The sequence below is a fragment of the Zootermopsis nevadensis genome, unplaced genomic scaffold (genome assembly GCF_977971745.1).
Source record: "Zootermopsis nevadensis isolate Lab colony 2312 unplaced genomic scaffold, Znev_1.0 Znev_ptg000072l, whole genome shotgun sequence".
NCBI lineage: Eukaryota > Metazoa > Arthropoda > Insecta > Blattodea > Termopsidae > Zootermopsis > Zootermopsis nevadensis.
Genome location: NW_028259203.1, coordinates 13,564 through 31,845, shown reverse-complemented (window position 1 = coordinate 31,845; position 18,282 = coordinate 13,564). Strand labels below are relative to the sequence as shown.

At 37.1% G+C, this 18,282-nt stretch overlaps 1 protein-coding gene across 1 annotated transcript; it reads right to left on the bottom strand.

The window, feature by feature from the left end:
• Positions 1-681: 681 nt before the first annotated feature.
• On the bottom strand, positions 682-16,885 carry LOC147871050 (uncharacterized). Its single transcript, XM_087341413.1, has 5 exons — positions 15,460-16,885; positions 11,378-11,530; positions 6,974-7,065; positions 3,009-3,169; positions 682-1,550 (listed from the first exon to the last, which is right to left on the bottom strand). The coding sequence occupies exons 1-4, from the start codon at positions 15,520-15,522 to the stop codon at positions 3,049-3,051; spliced, it is 429 nt and encodes a 142-aa protein (XP_087197539.1). The 5' UTR covers positions 15,523-16,885; the 3' UTR covers positions 682-1,550; positions 3,009-3,048.
• Positions 16,886-18,282: the final 1,397 nt, after the last annotated feature.

Here is an 18,282-nt window from a genome sequence, read left to right as displayed (position 1 = left end):
TTTTGGGGATCAATTAATTCCAGAGGCAAATAGCTTTAAGTACTTAGGAATACTTATTCGCAGTGATCTGAGCTGGGCAGATCATGTGAATTATACACTAATTAAAGCATGGAAGGCTCTCCATTTCGTAATGCGTATACTAAAAAAGGGAAATAACAATACAAAACGTTTAGCTTATACGTCGCTAGTGAGACCGATACTTGAATATGGAGCTGTGTGTTGGGACCCTTACAGGGAAGGACAGGTAAGAGCACTAAATCGGGTGCAGAAGAGAGCGGCTAAATTTGCTAATTTCACGAACGAATCTGGTTGGGAAACATTGGCACAGCGTAGATTGATAGCCCGAATGTGCGCCCTTTTCAAAGCATACACGGGGGGCCGGGCTTGGAAAATGATAGAGGATAGATTATTAAAGCCATGCTACCTGGGCAGGGACGATCATACTCGGAAAATTAGGACTAGGAAACAAAGAACGGATGTAGGCAAATATTCCTTTGTAAATAGGACCATAAGAAGCTGGAACCAATTACCTCCAGGCGTGCTAGAGTCTTTCCCCTGTAAATTAGGCACCTTTAGAAAGAGGGTCAGAAAAGTAGTTACAAGCTAAGGGTTATTAAGTTGGGAATAAATGGTGATAAGTGAAGTGAAGTGTCTTAGTCTCCAAGTGATGAAGGGCTGTAGTTCTTTGGGATAAAATTTTCATGTACTGAGAGCGGACTTTATATTCTACTCTTAAGTATTGTGATTAATTAGTGGATGTGTGTTTTTTTATTGTGTGTCAGATGTTTTATTTTGAGTGTGGTATGTTGTATTGTTGTGTCTCATTGTATTGTTGTGTGAGTGCATCAGTTCATGACGTTTGTAATACATTACAGTTATTGTCTTATGTCTAGGTGGTATTAAGTTCTTTTTTTTAAGTTAAGTACTTGAGGTTGGATGGTTTTGTAATTTATGAGTTGGTTGATTTTGAGTGGGATGTGTTGTTTTTGTTGTGTCCTTTTTTATTGTTTTGTTCTGTCTCTGTTGATGTATCTCATTGTATGTTGTGTCTTATGGTTTTTGTTGTGTCCTTTGTTTATTATTTTGTTGTGTCTCATTGTGTTGATGTATCCCATTGTTTGTGTGTCATATTGTTTTTGTTGTGTCCTTTTGTTTATTGTTTTGTTCTGTCTCTGTGTTGATGTATCTCATTGTTTATTGTGTCTTATTGTTTTTGTTGTGTCCTTTGTTTATTGTTTTGTTGTGTCTCATTGTGTTGATGTATCCCATTGTTTGGGTGTCATATTGTTTTGTTGTGTCCTTTTGTTTATTGTTTTGTTCTGTCTCTGTGTTGATGTATCTCATTGTTTATTGTGTCTTATTGTTTTTGTTGTGTCCTTTTGTTTATTGTTTTGTTCTGTCTCATTGTGTTGATGTATCTCATTGTTCTGTTCTGTCTCATTGTTTTGTATGTTATTGTAGGACACTGCCACCGGGTATAAACCCATTTGCAGTCAATAATAAATAATAATAATAATAATAATCTGCAAAGAAGTTTTAGACGAGAGCGCCTGGCATAAATGTACGTAAGGTAAGTAATTTGTGTTTAAATGCCCTCCTCAATTGGCCTGATTCTTTTAACCTTCCTTGTTTTAGTTCATATGTGCTACAATTAATTGCTTTAAGTAAGGTTATTATAGGTTATAATTTAATTTGAATTCCTACTGCAATTTCTTGTTCATCTGATAAAGATTATTTGGCGAAGTTTGTTTGTTACTGATCGATACGTTTCTTCGGTGCATGTGGATGCCCTCTCCAATTGAACTCTGATTAATCAGAGCCAATTTATAGCAGTTATGTTGGTGCAACTTGGAATCAGAAGACTCAAAATACAAATTGCAGTATTTAACAGTGCTTTAAAAATTTTCACGTTTTTATCTGTGACGATACAAAGGGGAATTCAACCCAACATTCCTGTCCTCAGATTACATTTCAAAGTATCTGTGATAATTATGAAACATGTTCAAATTTTTAAAAACTGGGCTGGCATTTTAAAGCTTTGCTTGTGTCCGTAGAAACTTCTTTTTACGAAATGCTGCTTTATGATGAAGCAAAGGAAATACTCTTAAATCTCCCTTCAGTAAAAATTATGTCTGATAATTACATCTGTAACTATAAATAAAAATCATTATACTATATCTGGGTTCAAAATAATCTGTTTAAAAAATATACTGGAAACATATTTGTGCTGAGTCAACTTCACAGCGTTTTGAAAGTCAGCTGTATATTACAAATTATATTAAAACATAGTGAAACTATTAGAATATGTGTGGTAAACTTTTTTAAGTATGCACCTTAAATTCTGAATAAATCAAATGGGGTGTACATACTCGTATTAATATTGTTTATACTTTTTCAGGTATCTTTTAAATTTATCTTAATATTTAATCTTACATGGTGGTGGCCTGCGTACAATTGCATCAGAAGATGAGATAGTAATCGAGTCTTCTGTCGTTTCAACACGTCGTGGTACTAACTTCGTCTAGCATTAAGCAGCTCAAATTATTGCTATGAATGAAATAAAGTGAGATGGGGCGCAAACCACATCTCACTATAAAAATTAGCGAGTCACAAAACGTTAAAAAGAACTCAATGAGGATATGGAACAGCACTAATGTGTCTGTTCTTATCCGCAGTTTTCATCACAAGAAAGGAAACTGCTCTGAGTTGAGATTCTATGTTCTCGCAATACGTACATGAGTTTGCTACCTTCATCATCAGTGTAATAAGTATGATAATGAAGGCAGCATGCTCCTCTGAAACACTGGTCAATATCTACCAGTCTACACATTCGCAACATCTCCGAAGACGGTCAGCCATCTTCTTGCTCTGAATTATTACGGTACTTGAATTAATGTCCCCCTCGCTTCTCTATGAATTTCAACAAACACACTGAGTGTCTTGGATAATTATGTCCATAATAATATAGATCTGCTCGTGCTCTGTATCACAATTTTCTGTTTTCATACCGTGCAACGCTTAAGTTGTCCTTCAATCCCTTCTGGATCATCAGAAGCAAGTTCTAACAGGCAAGTTGCCTCCTCCACGACTCTCAGTTCTTTCAAAGCTCTTGCAAGCCGGGGCTCTAAGTTCGATAGGGATCGGAATCTCTGGAACTCGAGCTGGACTTCTGCAAAACATAATAATGCATGCCATTATAACAACCTATCAGGGTTCTCAAATTTGTAAACATGGTTATCCTCTCCTCATGCAGAGAAGTGGCAAAATCTCTTAGGAGCTCTGGTGAAGGGTCTGGCTGAGGGTGAGGCTAAAACAGGTATCTCGAACCTGACCATCAAGAAGAATAATCAGGCTGGCTTGCATTATAAGAGGGGCAGAAAGAGGAAAGGTTTCCTCAAGAAGGTTGAGGGCCTCGACTGAAAAACTCTGTTGCTGATTCAGCCTGGGACCAATGATGGGGGCTCTGCTGTTCAAGTCAGTAAATTGCAGAGGGAAGCCGGAGATATCCAGCTGTCAGCAGCCATGGATCCACCGGCTATGCTCAGGTATGGTGGTCATCAGGACATGGGCATCACTGTGGAAGTTCACGGTCGACGGTGTAGAGTGCGGAGAGGGAAACTGATGTGTTTCCTGAAGAGAAAGGCATGACACCTACCTATCTTGAGCAGCAGCACACTTATGTGTGTTCTTGAATGAGCTAAGGAATGGCTCTGAGGCGTAATTTCACGGATAAGTCACTGGGAGAGAGTCAGACTGAGAGTTGTGAAGACTGGATCAATTTCAGAACTCAGAAAAATTTGTGGCATAGATCCCTGGGAAACCAGTGCAGATGGCTACCATGTTTATGAGATTTTTTTTATTATTATTATTAGTGTTCTGTCTGACGACAGGTCCATATGAACAGGATCCTTCCATCCTTTTCTCGGACTGGGACCTGTTCATATACGTTCTTGGCAGATGATCCAGAAGTGGTTTGCCATTGCCTTCTTCTGTGTGTGAATAGAGTAATTGTTGGGATGCCACGGAGAAACCGGGGAAGCCCCCGGAGGAAAACTTCGTGATACCTAGACCACGGTCTTGCCCAACACAAGTTATAAATCTGAGCACCACCGGGAATTGAACCCGGGACCCCAGGATTACAAGGCTAGTGTTCTGACCACTAGACCACTGTGGCGGTCGTTTATGAGATTACGACAGCAGAATTCAAGTCTGAGGATAGGCACAGACAAGTTCCCCAAAAGGGGTCCACTTACCTAGCTTTGAGAGTGTACGATGATGGTATTTATGCTGTTCAGAGGCATGGACAAAGGGGGTCGGTGGCTCCTTCTTAGTTATCTGAGAATGGGGCTCTCCTTCCTACAGATTAACTAGCATCACAGCAAACTGGGCACTCATAAACTCAGTGAAGAATTGACTGCAGAGCATACAAGTATATCTCTGACACAGCAGCCATGATATTTACTGTACTTCTATAGGAAGATCCATTTATATACCTGACTCAACACCAATGGCAAGGGTGTTATGCATACTTGCTCTGTGACTCAATCAAACTGCTGCTGTCTATGTTGGCAGACATAATTAACTACTGCAGGGAAAGGCAAATGGCCTTATTAATCACAACAAGTAACATAGAGAAGTTTGGTCACCAATCCTAGAGCACTACTGGAATACCCAGAATCCAAAAATTTACAAATATTAAATCAAGGAGAAAGGTTCACCTTCCTCAGCAATAGAATGCAGGAAATAATAGATTTTAATCCATGTGATATAAATGGATGGTGTCTCAGAACCATCTTTATCATGTCATACGCATATCATCTTTAATCTCAAGGGAGAGCACAAGGAGTAGGTGAACTACAGAAATTCACAGACCACCTGATGGGCCTCCTATTGGGAGGAACCACAGTCGGTTTCTTGGTCACTCTGGTATTCTGGAGGGTATTGCAATAGCTGTGGAGTTTCTTCAGGAAGCCATTCTCTCTTCATATGAAAATAACCATCCCTTATCAGACCACCAAAAGGCAAGACAAAGGTTTCCTGTTGCAGAGGTCTATTTGGCACTAAAAACAAAAGATCTTCTGTCGTGGTATCAATGACACTCCACAAAATGCTCACTAAGCAACGCAGAGACACATATGGGCCTTCTTTGCTTCCTTCCAGTGAAATGCTGGAGACTGATTTCCCTGTCTCTGAAGTGTTAAATGAGGAAAAGACTGCATGGTAATAACATTCCACATGCACAATAAAGGTAAAGCCATCCCATTATACGCCATGTAGGTTGTTTGTGGGAAGTGGAGGTATAGCTCCTAATTCTTGACCTCAGCACTAGATGAGGGTGAGTGGTCAGCATCACGACCCAGTCACACCACACTCCGAGGAAGGGACCCCAGTACCCATTGGATACGAGTCTGGATGCAGAGGCTAGAGGACAAAATTTCAGTTGTCCAGCCCTTAACTAGTCACAGCTCATTCCATATGAACAATGACAAAGAAAAAGCTATTTAAGGCAATGCCAATTGTGATCTTCTGGGTTGTGATCCCATACAGCAAGTTTTTACCAACATTTTGGAAATGTTCATATAGTCTCCATAATCAGGGTTGATACAAAACTAGTTGTTTGACTCTGCATAGTGTTGCCTAACTGTAGAGGTTAACAATATCAACTTTCAGGTTATCACTGTAGTAAAGACGTTGACTGTGGGTATGCAAGTTACAATGCAGGGGCTGTACTGAAATACTGGATTTGTGCCCATTGAGTTTCATCATGTATTTATTATTGACTGCAAATGGGTTTATACCCGGTGGCAGGAATATTCTACAAGACAAGACATTCTAATTGTTAATGATACTGACATATTTAAGACAAGATGTAGTCAGTGTGCAGCATACCAATTTACAGTTAATCTGAATCAAAGCACTGCTCTGAGATATATTAAGTAATTTCTTAGTAGGATTTGAGGTTCTAATGGCAGTGTGAACGAAGATAGTTATCTTCTGGGTTGTAGCACTGTGTAGTCAGGTAGGCATTTACTATTTTCAGAGGTCATACTCCATTCATGGTCCAGCTCCTATAAACAGCACCACTCACCCAACTGGCACATTCATTGCCCTGATGACCGAGGCAGTATGACCTCTGAAACGTTGGTAAACATCGACCAGACAACACAGCGCAACAACCCAGAAGACGGAAATCTTCATACTCTGATGACGGAGGCAGTATGACCTCTGAAACGTTGGTTAACATCGGCCAGACTACACAGCGCAACAACCCAGAAGACAGAAATCTTCATACTCTGATGACGGAGGCAGTATGACCTCTGAAACGTTGGTAAACATCGACCAGACTACACAGCGCAACAACCCAGAAGACAGAAATCTTCATACTCTGATGACGGAGGCAGTATGACCTCTGAAACGTTGGTAAACATCGACCAGACTACACAGCGCAACAACCCAGAAGACAGAAATCTTCAGGGGTCAAGAAGTTTATTCCCTGGTCCCAAACCAGCTATTCAGTCTCGCCAAGTGTTGGAAGGCTCATGGTTATAGAGTGGCTGCAAATGAGGCAGCCAAAGCTCCTCATTGAAATGCCTCTGGACAAACTATCTATGGACCTACTGGACGCGGAGAGAAATAATGCAGGTTCATAATGGTTGTGAAATGGTCATTAAACATTGACGTGTCACCTATATGTATATTGGCGCATGCTCAAAAAACTGTCACATGCAAAAGATGTGAACAGGAGGAATCCTCCTAAAATATACTCCATCAATGACCAGCACTGGCTCGACAAAGATTAGTGATATTCAGTTCTACACTTCTAGATCCAGCATACATTAGGAGGGTCTCAGTCAATCGGTGTGGTCGTGGTTCTTTGAAGGACCCTAACATGATCAAGAGAACGCAATGTGTCCAGTAATGATCCAAGTGCCTGGGGCAACCTAGATCAATACCAATAGTAAACACAGCTTACCTGCAGGAGGAGCATTTATTCCTGGAGTCTGGCAGCTGCTCTTTCATTTCCTTCAGTGTGCTTTCCTGGGTTTCAAATTCTTCAATAAGTCTCTGCACATATCACAGGAAATCAATATATAACTCTTATAACATATTTACACAAATACATTTCATATATATTGGTACAAATGATGGACTGAACAGTTTATACCTCTCCTTATGCAAAACTCATAAAGAAGTGTATATTTAGGAAACTAAAACTGTCTACACTGTGAAGTCTGAAGGTTTCTCATGATGGTGCATTATAATGCGTAAAATTATTTTTTTTGACTTTGTCCCTCGCCTAAATTATAAAATAATAAAATTACATTTCAGAAACTGGATTCTGCTTCCATCTTCAGGCAGAAGGGGCGAAAAGCGCAGAAGCTCTATCTGCAGGGTCCCATGGTTGACCTAGCCTAATAGATAGGGTTTCTGTCCTGAAGAAAGAAACAAAATTGAGCTTCTGAAACACTGTGATTTTATAATTTAGACAATGGCCAAATTTTCAACAACAACAACAACAAAAAATCCACACTGGAGTTAAGGTTCTCATGACAGTAATATGAATATGGCTGTCTTCTGGATTGTACCGAGAGGTCCTTCCTGCCTCCATCATCTGAGTATGCCATGAATATGAAAGGCAAGACAAAGAAGGAAACAATCTCCAGACAACATTCAAACATATACTGATGTTAACCAAGTGCAAACCAAAATCAGATATCCAAGAATGGTCCAAGCTAAAACAAGAATTATATAAAAAGGAAAGTAAAGATGTCCCATTAAACACCACGTAGGTGCTTGCGGGGGAGAGGAGGTATAGCTCCTACTCATTCTTAACCTCAACACTATGTGGGGGGTGAGTGGTTAGTGTCATGCCCCAGCCACACTCCACCCCACTGTAAAGGAAGCCAGGTGAGCCCCAGAGCTGGTATAGATGCAGAGGCTAGAGGAAACATCCTCTGTCCCCATCGAGGATCAAACTGCGGTCGTCTAGTCCAGTGGCATTCAACCTTTTTTGTTCGCGTACCCCCCAGATATAATTCCTCTTCAACTTTGTACCCCCAAAGTTGTTGGTGTATAATACAAGTTATACATAGTATATAATCTACATCTAAAATAAATTAAATGAATTACATTACTGATTATTCAGTGTTTGACATAAAATAATATATTTTTTTAAATTTCACGTACCCCCTAAGATGTCTTCGTGTACCCCCAGATATAATTTCTCTTCAACTTTGTACCCCCAAAGTTGTTGGTGTATAATACAAGTTATACGTAGTATATAATCTACATCTAAAATAAATTAAATAAATTACATTACTGATTATTCAGTGTTTATCATAAAATAATATATTTTTTTTAAATTTCACGTATCCCCTGAGATGTCTTGGTGTACCCCAGGTTGAATACCACTGGTCTAGTCCATAGCCAATCACTATACTGACTGAGCTACCCCGTATCTATAAATCTAGTTTAATGTAATTTCTCTTACAAAGTTTAAAGGTTGCTGTGTTGGAGTCTGAAAGACTAAATATAATTAATTCATCAACACAAATTACAGGACAGAATTTAGCAATTAGTAAAACTCTTACTGGTGATCCACGTTGTTCACAATCTCGCAGTTTAACAGCTTCAGTAGAGGGACAAAAATGTTTGGTACTGGTGAACAGTTATAATTACAACTACTACTTTTGCTGCAATGTCACTGACAATTAAAAAAACTCGCACAAAAACAAATATAAATAAAAGCTTTCTTACTCAGACTAGTGAATACTGAGACCATTCCTTCCGATCATGAAAGAAAAAAGTAACCATATTTATTCCTCTGTTACTTTAAGAATGCTTTGTCATTTTCGAGGAACACTTATCATAAACTGGCAGGAACATTGTAAATTATAAATTGTAAATACAGCAATACCCAGAGGAACTGAGGAAAATAATGAAAACTGAAAAGTTAGGGTATCAGATTTGAATCCTGAGACTATGGCGAACTGGAAAGAGAGTAAAACAAAGCAACTGTGGCATATTTCGTTGGAATGATGAGAAAACCCGTCTTGACACCTGTAACCAATTTCAGGATGTCAGCCACATATAGCGGTATAAATTTTTCCTATTAATTACAGTTAATACATTCATTCATCAATTTTTAAAGGCAGATATTCCTTTTTTATTGCTACATATGTAAAAATTAATTTCATACTCATTTAGAGAAAAATTATTATCGATATGGTAACGTGATACATTCACATACTAAATAAAACCTACAAGTAAATATGTAGTACACACACATTTAATAAAATGAACACTGCTAATTTGATACTAATTAAAACAAATTATATAAACAACAAAATTGTTATTCTTTAACCCACTGCTCCTCAGACAGTACAAGAAGAAAAACACAGTGAAATGTCACCTGTAATTTTAAACTGGGTTTAAGGCCCCACAAACTACTGTTTAAAATGTTTTAAAAATAAATTTAAATGGTGGCATTTGACATCAATATATGACGATTCACTTGTGGGTACAAGTCGATTGCTGAGGTACCAACTGAGAAGCTACAGAATGAAATATTCTATCTTGTTATTTCTGTTTCATAGAGATCCTTGTAACAGCAAAGAGCATTCTCAGATTTTTTTGTTCAATATTTGGACCAAATACGTATGCTGCAGGACCCTTGTAAGGGGGGGGAGACATTTAGACAGGGGTAGGGGTGATTTGACTGAAGAGTATCAATGGGATTAGCAGAGCAAGGTATTGTATCACCTGCCTGGAAAGAGTAGTAAACTATAGCACATCCCACAGTACTGCAGTATGATACAGCTTGCTTTTATGATATATAAAGAGTTCAATTTCTTCCCAATAAAAAATGACAATCTCATAAACTCGTGGGTATTTTAAGTAGAGCTGAAGTCTGAACTTCATTCCCTCAAATATATACACAGAGTCATAATGATATAAACAGGGGCATTTTAAACTGCCTTTAGACTGTTTTGTCTGATTTTGACATTCTGCAGGAAAACAAAATTCCTTTTAATTATTCCAAATTGTTTGAAAATTTCAAGTGAATCTTAGTTAGAGAATCCTTTCCTTAAAGTGGATGATTAGGTTAAAAATTAATCTTCGACGTACTGTTAAGCCTTAGAAGCATTTTGGACATACACAGTGCTATTTGTCTGAATATACAGACATTATAACAATATCACGACACAACAGGACCATATAGTCCTATTCAACCAACCACACACACACAAATTAATGGGACACTCAACCCTTAAAGCTTAGGAACATTTGTTCACACAGATCAACGCTTATATCTTCCAGTAACCGAGACCTTCAACAAAATGATGGACACCAACAGAATTCAATGGACGTCATGGTATTGGCCAAATTTTATTTTAGATTTTAATTGCATTATTCTTATTACCAGCTGCCATACTGCCACATCAAGCTGGTTCAATTTCACTGTCAAATGAGATTACTTCATCAGAGACACTCTTCAAAATTAGATGTTCTCTATTTCGTTCCTCAACTTTCAACTAACCGTAACTTCAATACATGTCAGTTTCTGTAAACATACGACGTAGGTCATTTACAGTATTCAAACTTCCAAAACAACAAAAATCACGCAACTACAAACAATGAATGAAGTATTATTTGTTGTGGCAACATTGCGTGTTTCATCTAGCTTACATTCAGATGTCACTGACAAGACATCATCCCCATGTGATCTTTTGGTAAAAATAACCTTCATAGGGTTGGTAATCTTAATTTCAATTTCGGAGTTGTGTGTGTGTTTGCTTACAGTTCAAAAAAAAAATATTCTAATTCATATGAAATTTGAAGTGCTTCTTCCTGGAAACCAAGAAGATATTTTAGAAAAGTCAAAAACTCAGTCCTGAATTTCAGTGCTGGTGATGGTGATTCCTGTTGCTTGGAAACTAGACATGAAAGGACAGTGCCATGACCGAAATTGCTTTTTTCAATGTGCAGACCACAGTAAAAATGGCTGCAACTCCAAAAACAGAGATACGGGTGAGAAATGGCCACTGAATTTTGCTTACAAAACATCTTGTTCATGCTCATAAGGTTCTTTTACATGCCATAAAACAACGACATGAGACCGCCGGCTTTACTTCCCCTCTGAAGGAAGTTTCATCATCCTTAAAAGTCCACCGACCTCGGCTGGGTTTGAACCCGTGAACCTTGGGTCCAGTGGCGAAAACGCTAACCACAAGTCCACTGAGGGCAACTTAAAAGTACAATAGTCAAAACAAACAGGTAAGCAGATTAATACGGAGCAATCACATTATTACACATTATCAGACTTTCATCTCATCATGCTGACTTAAGAAGTAAGTAATGAATTCCCTATTTCTACCTGCTGACTCAGATGACTCCACCTTGATGTAATAGCCTCCACATCTGATTTCACTGTCTGTGACATGATGCCATCATCCACAAAATGACGTCCAATATCCTGGATCTTGGCCAGACGAGCTTCTGGATGATTTCGAATGTAGTTTTCAAGGTCCTTCAAAAGAATTGCTAAGTCATTTACTTTCACAAAACATAAATGTAGCTATGGTGACTTCGAAAGCGATCCAGGAATGACACTTTTTAGGATATAAGCCAAAAGACCGATCATTTGCAGGAATTCCATAATCTTCAAACACAACTCCATATAAATTGTTTGTTCTTTAATGTGTTTACTCATCAAGGAGACGTGCAGAAGACTGAAATAAAAATGATAACCTTGCAAGCTATCCTGAAAGACCATTTCCTCAGAACTCACTCTGATCCATAAATTTCAACAAGAGATGTGAAAAAAAATTAAAGCCAGTTCAGAACGTAACTGCTACATAGCCTGCAGATATGGAGTCTTCTCAAAGGTTTCAAACTCAGTTATTCTGACCGAGGATTTTTGTGGGGTCTCCTTAGTATTTTCACATAAATGCAAGAAAACTGCCCTAAAGTAGACTATCCCCTCAAAACTACCCTACTCCTATTCATTCAGTTACGAGGGAAAAAAATGTGTTAATGCCTGCACTCATCATCTTCACAGTAAATAATCTACATGCATTATCCTCAGAAGATAAATTTCAAATTCACTGAATATATAACATTTGAGGTTTCCACAGTGACAAATCCAAAGACAATGATCACTGGTAAACTTATACCAGACCACAGAAGACAGCCATCTTACGTCTGGTCATCTGACTAAGTGATTTCCCTAATCGCTTCTCTAGTTTGTCCAACCAATCCATTTCTTGGGCAACCAAAGCTGATTACGGAAAATTCTCATATTTTATTCAATTACAGAAATTTCAAAAAAACAAAAACAGATGATAGCTGAAAATAAACTATAAACTCTTGCCTGACTTACAACATGACGTAAAGTCACCTGGTAATTAAACAATATCTTACTATTAAATAACACACGTAACATTTATGCACACTGAGTGGAAACATAGTGAGTATGCATATACTGAAAAATGTGAAATGATTCAGCATCTGTGCATCAGTTACCAAGATCCAGTTATCATCTGACTTACTCATCACCCAGATGATGGAGGCTGCAAAGCATCTCAGCAATATTACGGTAAAATTAGGATGAGCGAAGAAACATAACCAGACTTTTCAGTAAGTTTGTTGAAGGAATCTGACTGATGAAGAAATGTGTGTCTTCCAAAACAATTCATTGAAGATGTCAATGGAAGCCCAGTGACACCAGAAACAAAAAGATCACAACATCAAAATGCTGATACGTTTTTCTAATTTCAACAGAAACATCCATTATAAAACTGTTAATATAAAAGTACACATATATAAACAGTTCTGTCAGTACAAAGTTCCTCTGTTACGGATGATAACACAGTACAATCTGTTAAATCATTCTCCATAATTTTAAAATCGCAGGTTGTATCATTTAGAGGTTATGAATCTCGATGTAAGGTCATGTGTCGTACTTGCAATTTACATTTCTTAAAAACTAGCAGAACATATGAAATAAGCAATATTGCTATAGACATCTGCAACATTTCAGAAATATCTTTGATAGAAGAAACAATTAGCAGACCTCAAATAGGTAAGTTGTTTCAAAATTTCAAAAAAATAAAATGACTTTCATCGAAGATACTGAAATTTTACAGTCCAACAGTAAAGCAGATAAAAAGTTATACAAATTAGGGAACTTGTTTACAAATAAATCAGACATCTCACCAAATGTAAGTTAATAAGGATGGATTCTCATTCTGATACAAAATCTTAAGAACCGACATACTGCTGCAAAATTTGTGTCTCATCTGCTGACTTAGAAGCAGAAGTAGAGTCAAGTCGATATGTCGAAACTCCTGGAAAACTTCAGAAAGAACCTTATTTCCTTTCCAGTGATAAAACAATGGTTCATGGGTAACCCCAAAACAAATCTTCAAAATTAACAGGTCTAGTATGATGAATCATAGAAAAGGCCAGACGAGTTAACTCAAATGCAAGGAGCACGTAGAATGTCCTCCTCTTTTGATGTAAACAGAAATCTGTATTGGGAGTTTATTTCATATATAAGTTTTTCTAAATAAAATTTTGTGATTCCTTTCTTCACTCTGCTGTTTGTTCAGAAATTTCTGACAACCATTTCCGGCTGCTGTGCATTTCTTAACATATTCCTCCGCATCTAGTATTGCACGACTTTTCGTTCTTCCAAAAACTCAATTTAGAATTCAAAGCGAAAAGGTTTCGATGACATCAATGAAATAAAGGGGACAATCATAGACTAGGTTTTTCAAAATTCCACAGCAACTTATGAAATTACAGAAGCTCGGTATTTGCTGTAACAGGTTTGAAAGGGTACTTCCAGACAGAACAGCATCAAATAGCCAATAAGTACTGAGATAAAATTTCAGTATGGAAATTTAACTTGTCACATCTCGTGACACTGGCTATTAATGAAACAATAGGAATGTGATTCATCACAGCAACTGCAGGATACAGAATGCTGGATCTTAAATGTAACAAAGATAATACAGAAGAACCAATAATAAATATGAGGACAACATGAAAACTATGAAAATATGCATGAGAACAGAATTCCAAAGCCACTTTATCAACATAAACCGAAGAGTACAACAATCCAGGAATGCCTGAAAAAAATATACAGAATAACTTTAATCCCTGTGCATGGGGCAGGCCAAAACTTAATCCATAATGTTGATGTTATTCGTGATGAGACGAAACACCTTCGAAAACCAACGATTATAAAATTCAAATTTTAGATCCTTCACAGTAACACATTCATAGAAACAGGCCAAATCTTTGGCAAGACGAGAGGACAGTGTTACTTTTGCCAACTTATTCCTGTCCGAAAAAACAAATAACAGTGTTCAAACATTTACCATACTATCCACATTCACATTCCCACAAAAAAAATCTTAAAGAAATTTCATTTTCAATCATCTGGAATAAATTCAGAGCCATGCGATTATAATAGAATTTGTCAGAATATGTAAAGTCATAAGGGGCATAATTTAAAGCTGACCAATTCATTAACGCTTCCCTTTCTCATCTATCTAAATGCTGCTCTACAAACACAGAAATATGGACAACTGTCCCTCCCCTAAACTCGATCGGAGGTTAATTTTTCAATTGCCCTCGTAAAATGATTTCAGTTTCCAGAGTCAGCATCAGAAGCAGGGGGTTTTGAATACAATTGATTTTACTGTTCAAAAATGTGTAGGTGAGAGCCATCTGCAAATCACTGCACGGCTACATAAAGAAAACAGAAAAGTAGGCTTTATGAGATGGTTCTTTATAATGAAAATCAAAGGTTCCTCAACAGCTTACTATGCTAATCATTCCACTACCAAAGGGCACAAGTGACTACTTTATTCCAGCAGAGTTATTAGGATGTCTTCCGACTACCCCTCCACACATGTGCAAATGTACAGAGGTTATATCAGTTATGGTTTCAGGTGGAGACAAACACATACGAAAAGTTAGTTGTATGATAAACAATAGATAAGTACAAGATTTTCATTTGAAAACCAAACACAAGAACACAGGAATACTTAGGAGGAAAGTACTGAAACATTAGGTGAGAATTAATTTTTCTGTAGCTTTCAGGTTGCCCATAATGTTACAGATATTGCAACACATCTACATTTCAAAATTTGGAACCTTCAACTATTTCCAATACTGAAAAAAAAATTTGAAGAAGTCTTCATACTTCCTGCTGTGAGAACCTCAAATCTTACAGAAAAAAATATGTAACTAAAATCTGGCACAGAAACAAGAAGCATGTTATTTTTATTTCCAATAATTTCTTAAAAACAATGAATAACAGTTCTAAATCAAACTATTTCAGTAAACAAAATGACCACATTAACTTAGATTGTAAGAAACAGCTGATTCCCTCACGCACTGAGTTAGCGATGCACAATCACTTACAACAGCAATTTCTACACTTACCTCTAAATTCACCATATTCTTGTGAAGCTTCTTTAAGGATCTTAAACTTATTGCAGCTTCCATCTGTTACATCACTCCATTAGGCATTTAGATGTGTGAACTTCCTTGCAACATTCTGAACGCAGTTGCCTTCACTGCTCTGCAAAACAGATCACTTCCTGTGAAACACAAACATAAGGAGAAACAAAAAAGCTGTACATATAACAGAATTATGATGCCAGTTCAATAAGTTCCAATAATAAAGTTTACTGCAGCAGTCGTGGGCACTGAAATGAGAAACTAGTAATTTCTTATATGAAGAAGCATCACTGGGAAACATGTAATGTGCTGCATATGACACATGCTTCACAAGTATATCCGCTAGACAGTGCCGAAGTACAATGTGGTTAATTTTTATGTCAGTCAGGAATTTTTGTAGTCAGCAGTCAAAATGTCAACATCAGAACTTATGTAAATAAAGAACAACAAACAGTTGTTGCTGGTTCTTAATTGTAGTGAAAATAATGTTAATAAATTGAAAAATTGGTATAAATTTACACAGTTCTTTGTGTGATACATTCCTAAGAAACATGAATGTTTTGTTATAAAGATTTATAAACTTAATGACATGACTGGCTACACATGTGACATTGAAAAATCTCACTATGAGAGTAGCAATAAACTTTAAGAGGAAAATTTTTTCTCTTCTATGGACTTATGCGGTATCAACTGTCAGTCAGAATCATACGATAATGACAGGGGAACTTTGGTAATTAGACACTAAAACTGAACTGGAGGTGTCTCAACAGCAGTGATATCGAAAGGCTACCAAGATGTGAGCTTACTAATCCAAGTACATGAAAACAAATTAATATGTTTTGTTAATGGAAATACGTCGCAAACAGCCTGAATAAAATTTATATAGACTCCAATCTATTTTCTGCTTTTGTCTTACTATTCAGTTATAAAATTCACAGCTATAATAATTAATTTATAAGGGTCTTGGATAGAAATCACCAACATTCTTCTCTCTGTAATACAGCCTCTTCCTTCAGAAACAGAAACTTGTTCAGCTGATCATAAATTTGATTATTCTTATGAGTTAAATACTCATCACTGTGATCACAAAATCCTGTTATTTATTCTGAGTCACTTCAAAGCAGAAGTCATGTATAATGTCCTGAAGTTTATATAAATTGCATGAAATGACATGTTCGAAATTGTTCTTACTTTACGTCCTCCACACAAGGGAAAGATAACACACATAAATTCAACAAACGCTCAAATAACAAAACATTAACTTGCACGTCCTCGCAATATATGACAGAAGAAATGCAGTGGACACACAACAGTTACGCCATTATCTCGTACGCAGGGATGGCAACATCTGAAAAGCAGCGAACACATCCCGCCATCGCGGGAGAATGAGGGATATACAATTATCATTCTTTGCGTACTGTAACAAACTCTGCTGCCATCTACCGACTACGGATCTGAAGTAGATCTACGTCGAAGCACGCTCCATTGCACTGCCGTTTGAAATGCTACCTGCAATACCTCACATATTGTAATATAGCTGTGTGTTGGTTGTCTTAATAACCTTCCACATTAGCCATTAAACCCCAATATTATGATGCTCAAACCTTATTACACAAGTCTTATAGCATCAAATATTCATGGCAAATGACTATTAACTTACAAAACACAGAAATACACACAGTAAGAAAACAAATTCAAGAAGTCAAAAAATCAAAAAAATGCTTGAAATTGTCAAAAAAGCGCACAAAACCAAAAAAATCAAAAAATTTCACTTTAAAAATTTTTTCCCTAATTTTCAATTTTTTTTTTTTTGGTTTTTACGCTTTTACTGACGTGAAAACCTCACATCTTAAAGCATGTGTCAGCTCAGAGGTTTTAAAGATGGCAAAACAAACTGTAAGGCAGGTCACACACATAGAGAAAATAAATTAATATCAATGTTATCCAATTTTAAATTGTCTGTTGCAATGGTTTCCGATCAGTAAATTATAACTAACACCTCCTAGGTCCATGCATGGCTTGTTCATTCAAAATGCTGTCACTCTGAACTGATATTCATCACTTTCCTTCAGATCATACAAAGAATTTAGTGTTACACAGTTCAACCAATCAGATACATACCAAAACTAACACATAATGCTCCTCAATTACCGTATATACCAAAATTCTATAGTCGTAAGTAACTACTTGTCAAAATCAGCTATTAATATTAAAATGAGTTTAAAAACATTACAAATCAATACTAAAGTACTCCAGGTGTTGGGCAATCCCCCATTCAGCCTGGACCTGTCACTGTATGACTTTCAAGGAGTTCTCTGCAGAGGGAATTAATGGGACGCACGACTCCATACACTTACGAACACTTTAACAGCCATTACTAACCCCGATCAATCCCCAAACAGGCTTCCTTCAAAAAGCCTGTAACTATTTATATTTCCCACCAGTAACACTTTATAGTAATGTCTCAAAATAGATTTCATCTCACTCCACTTTTCAAATTATAACTACGTGCGTTGTAAATTCTTACCTAATACATTGACTTGGAAAGATCCTTCATCCAGACCAGAGCTGTTCCGTAACATTCTATGTCTTTCATCTGTCTTGAGTGGCTTATTTTCCACAGACCATATTACTTCTGGTGGAGGTTCACTAATAAAATCGATGTCAACGTGAAAGATCTGGCCTGCTTTGATGCGGATATCATTCAGAGGTGTCTTGATTTTAGGGGGATGTCAGTTTCATAAGTAATATTATTGACAAACGAATATTTCTCAGTGTTTAATAAGTACAGAAATACTTACGGTA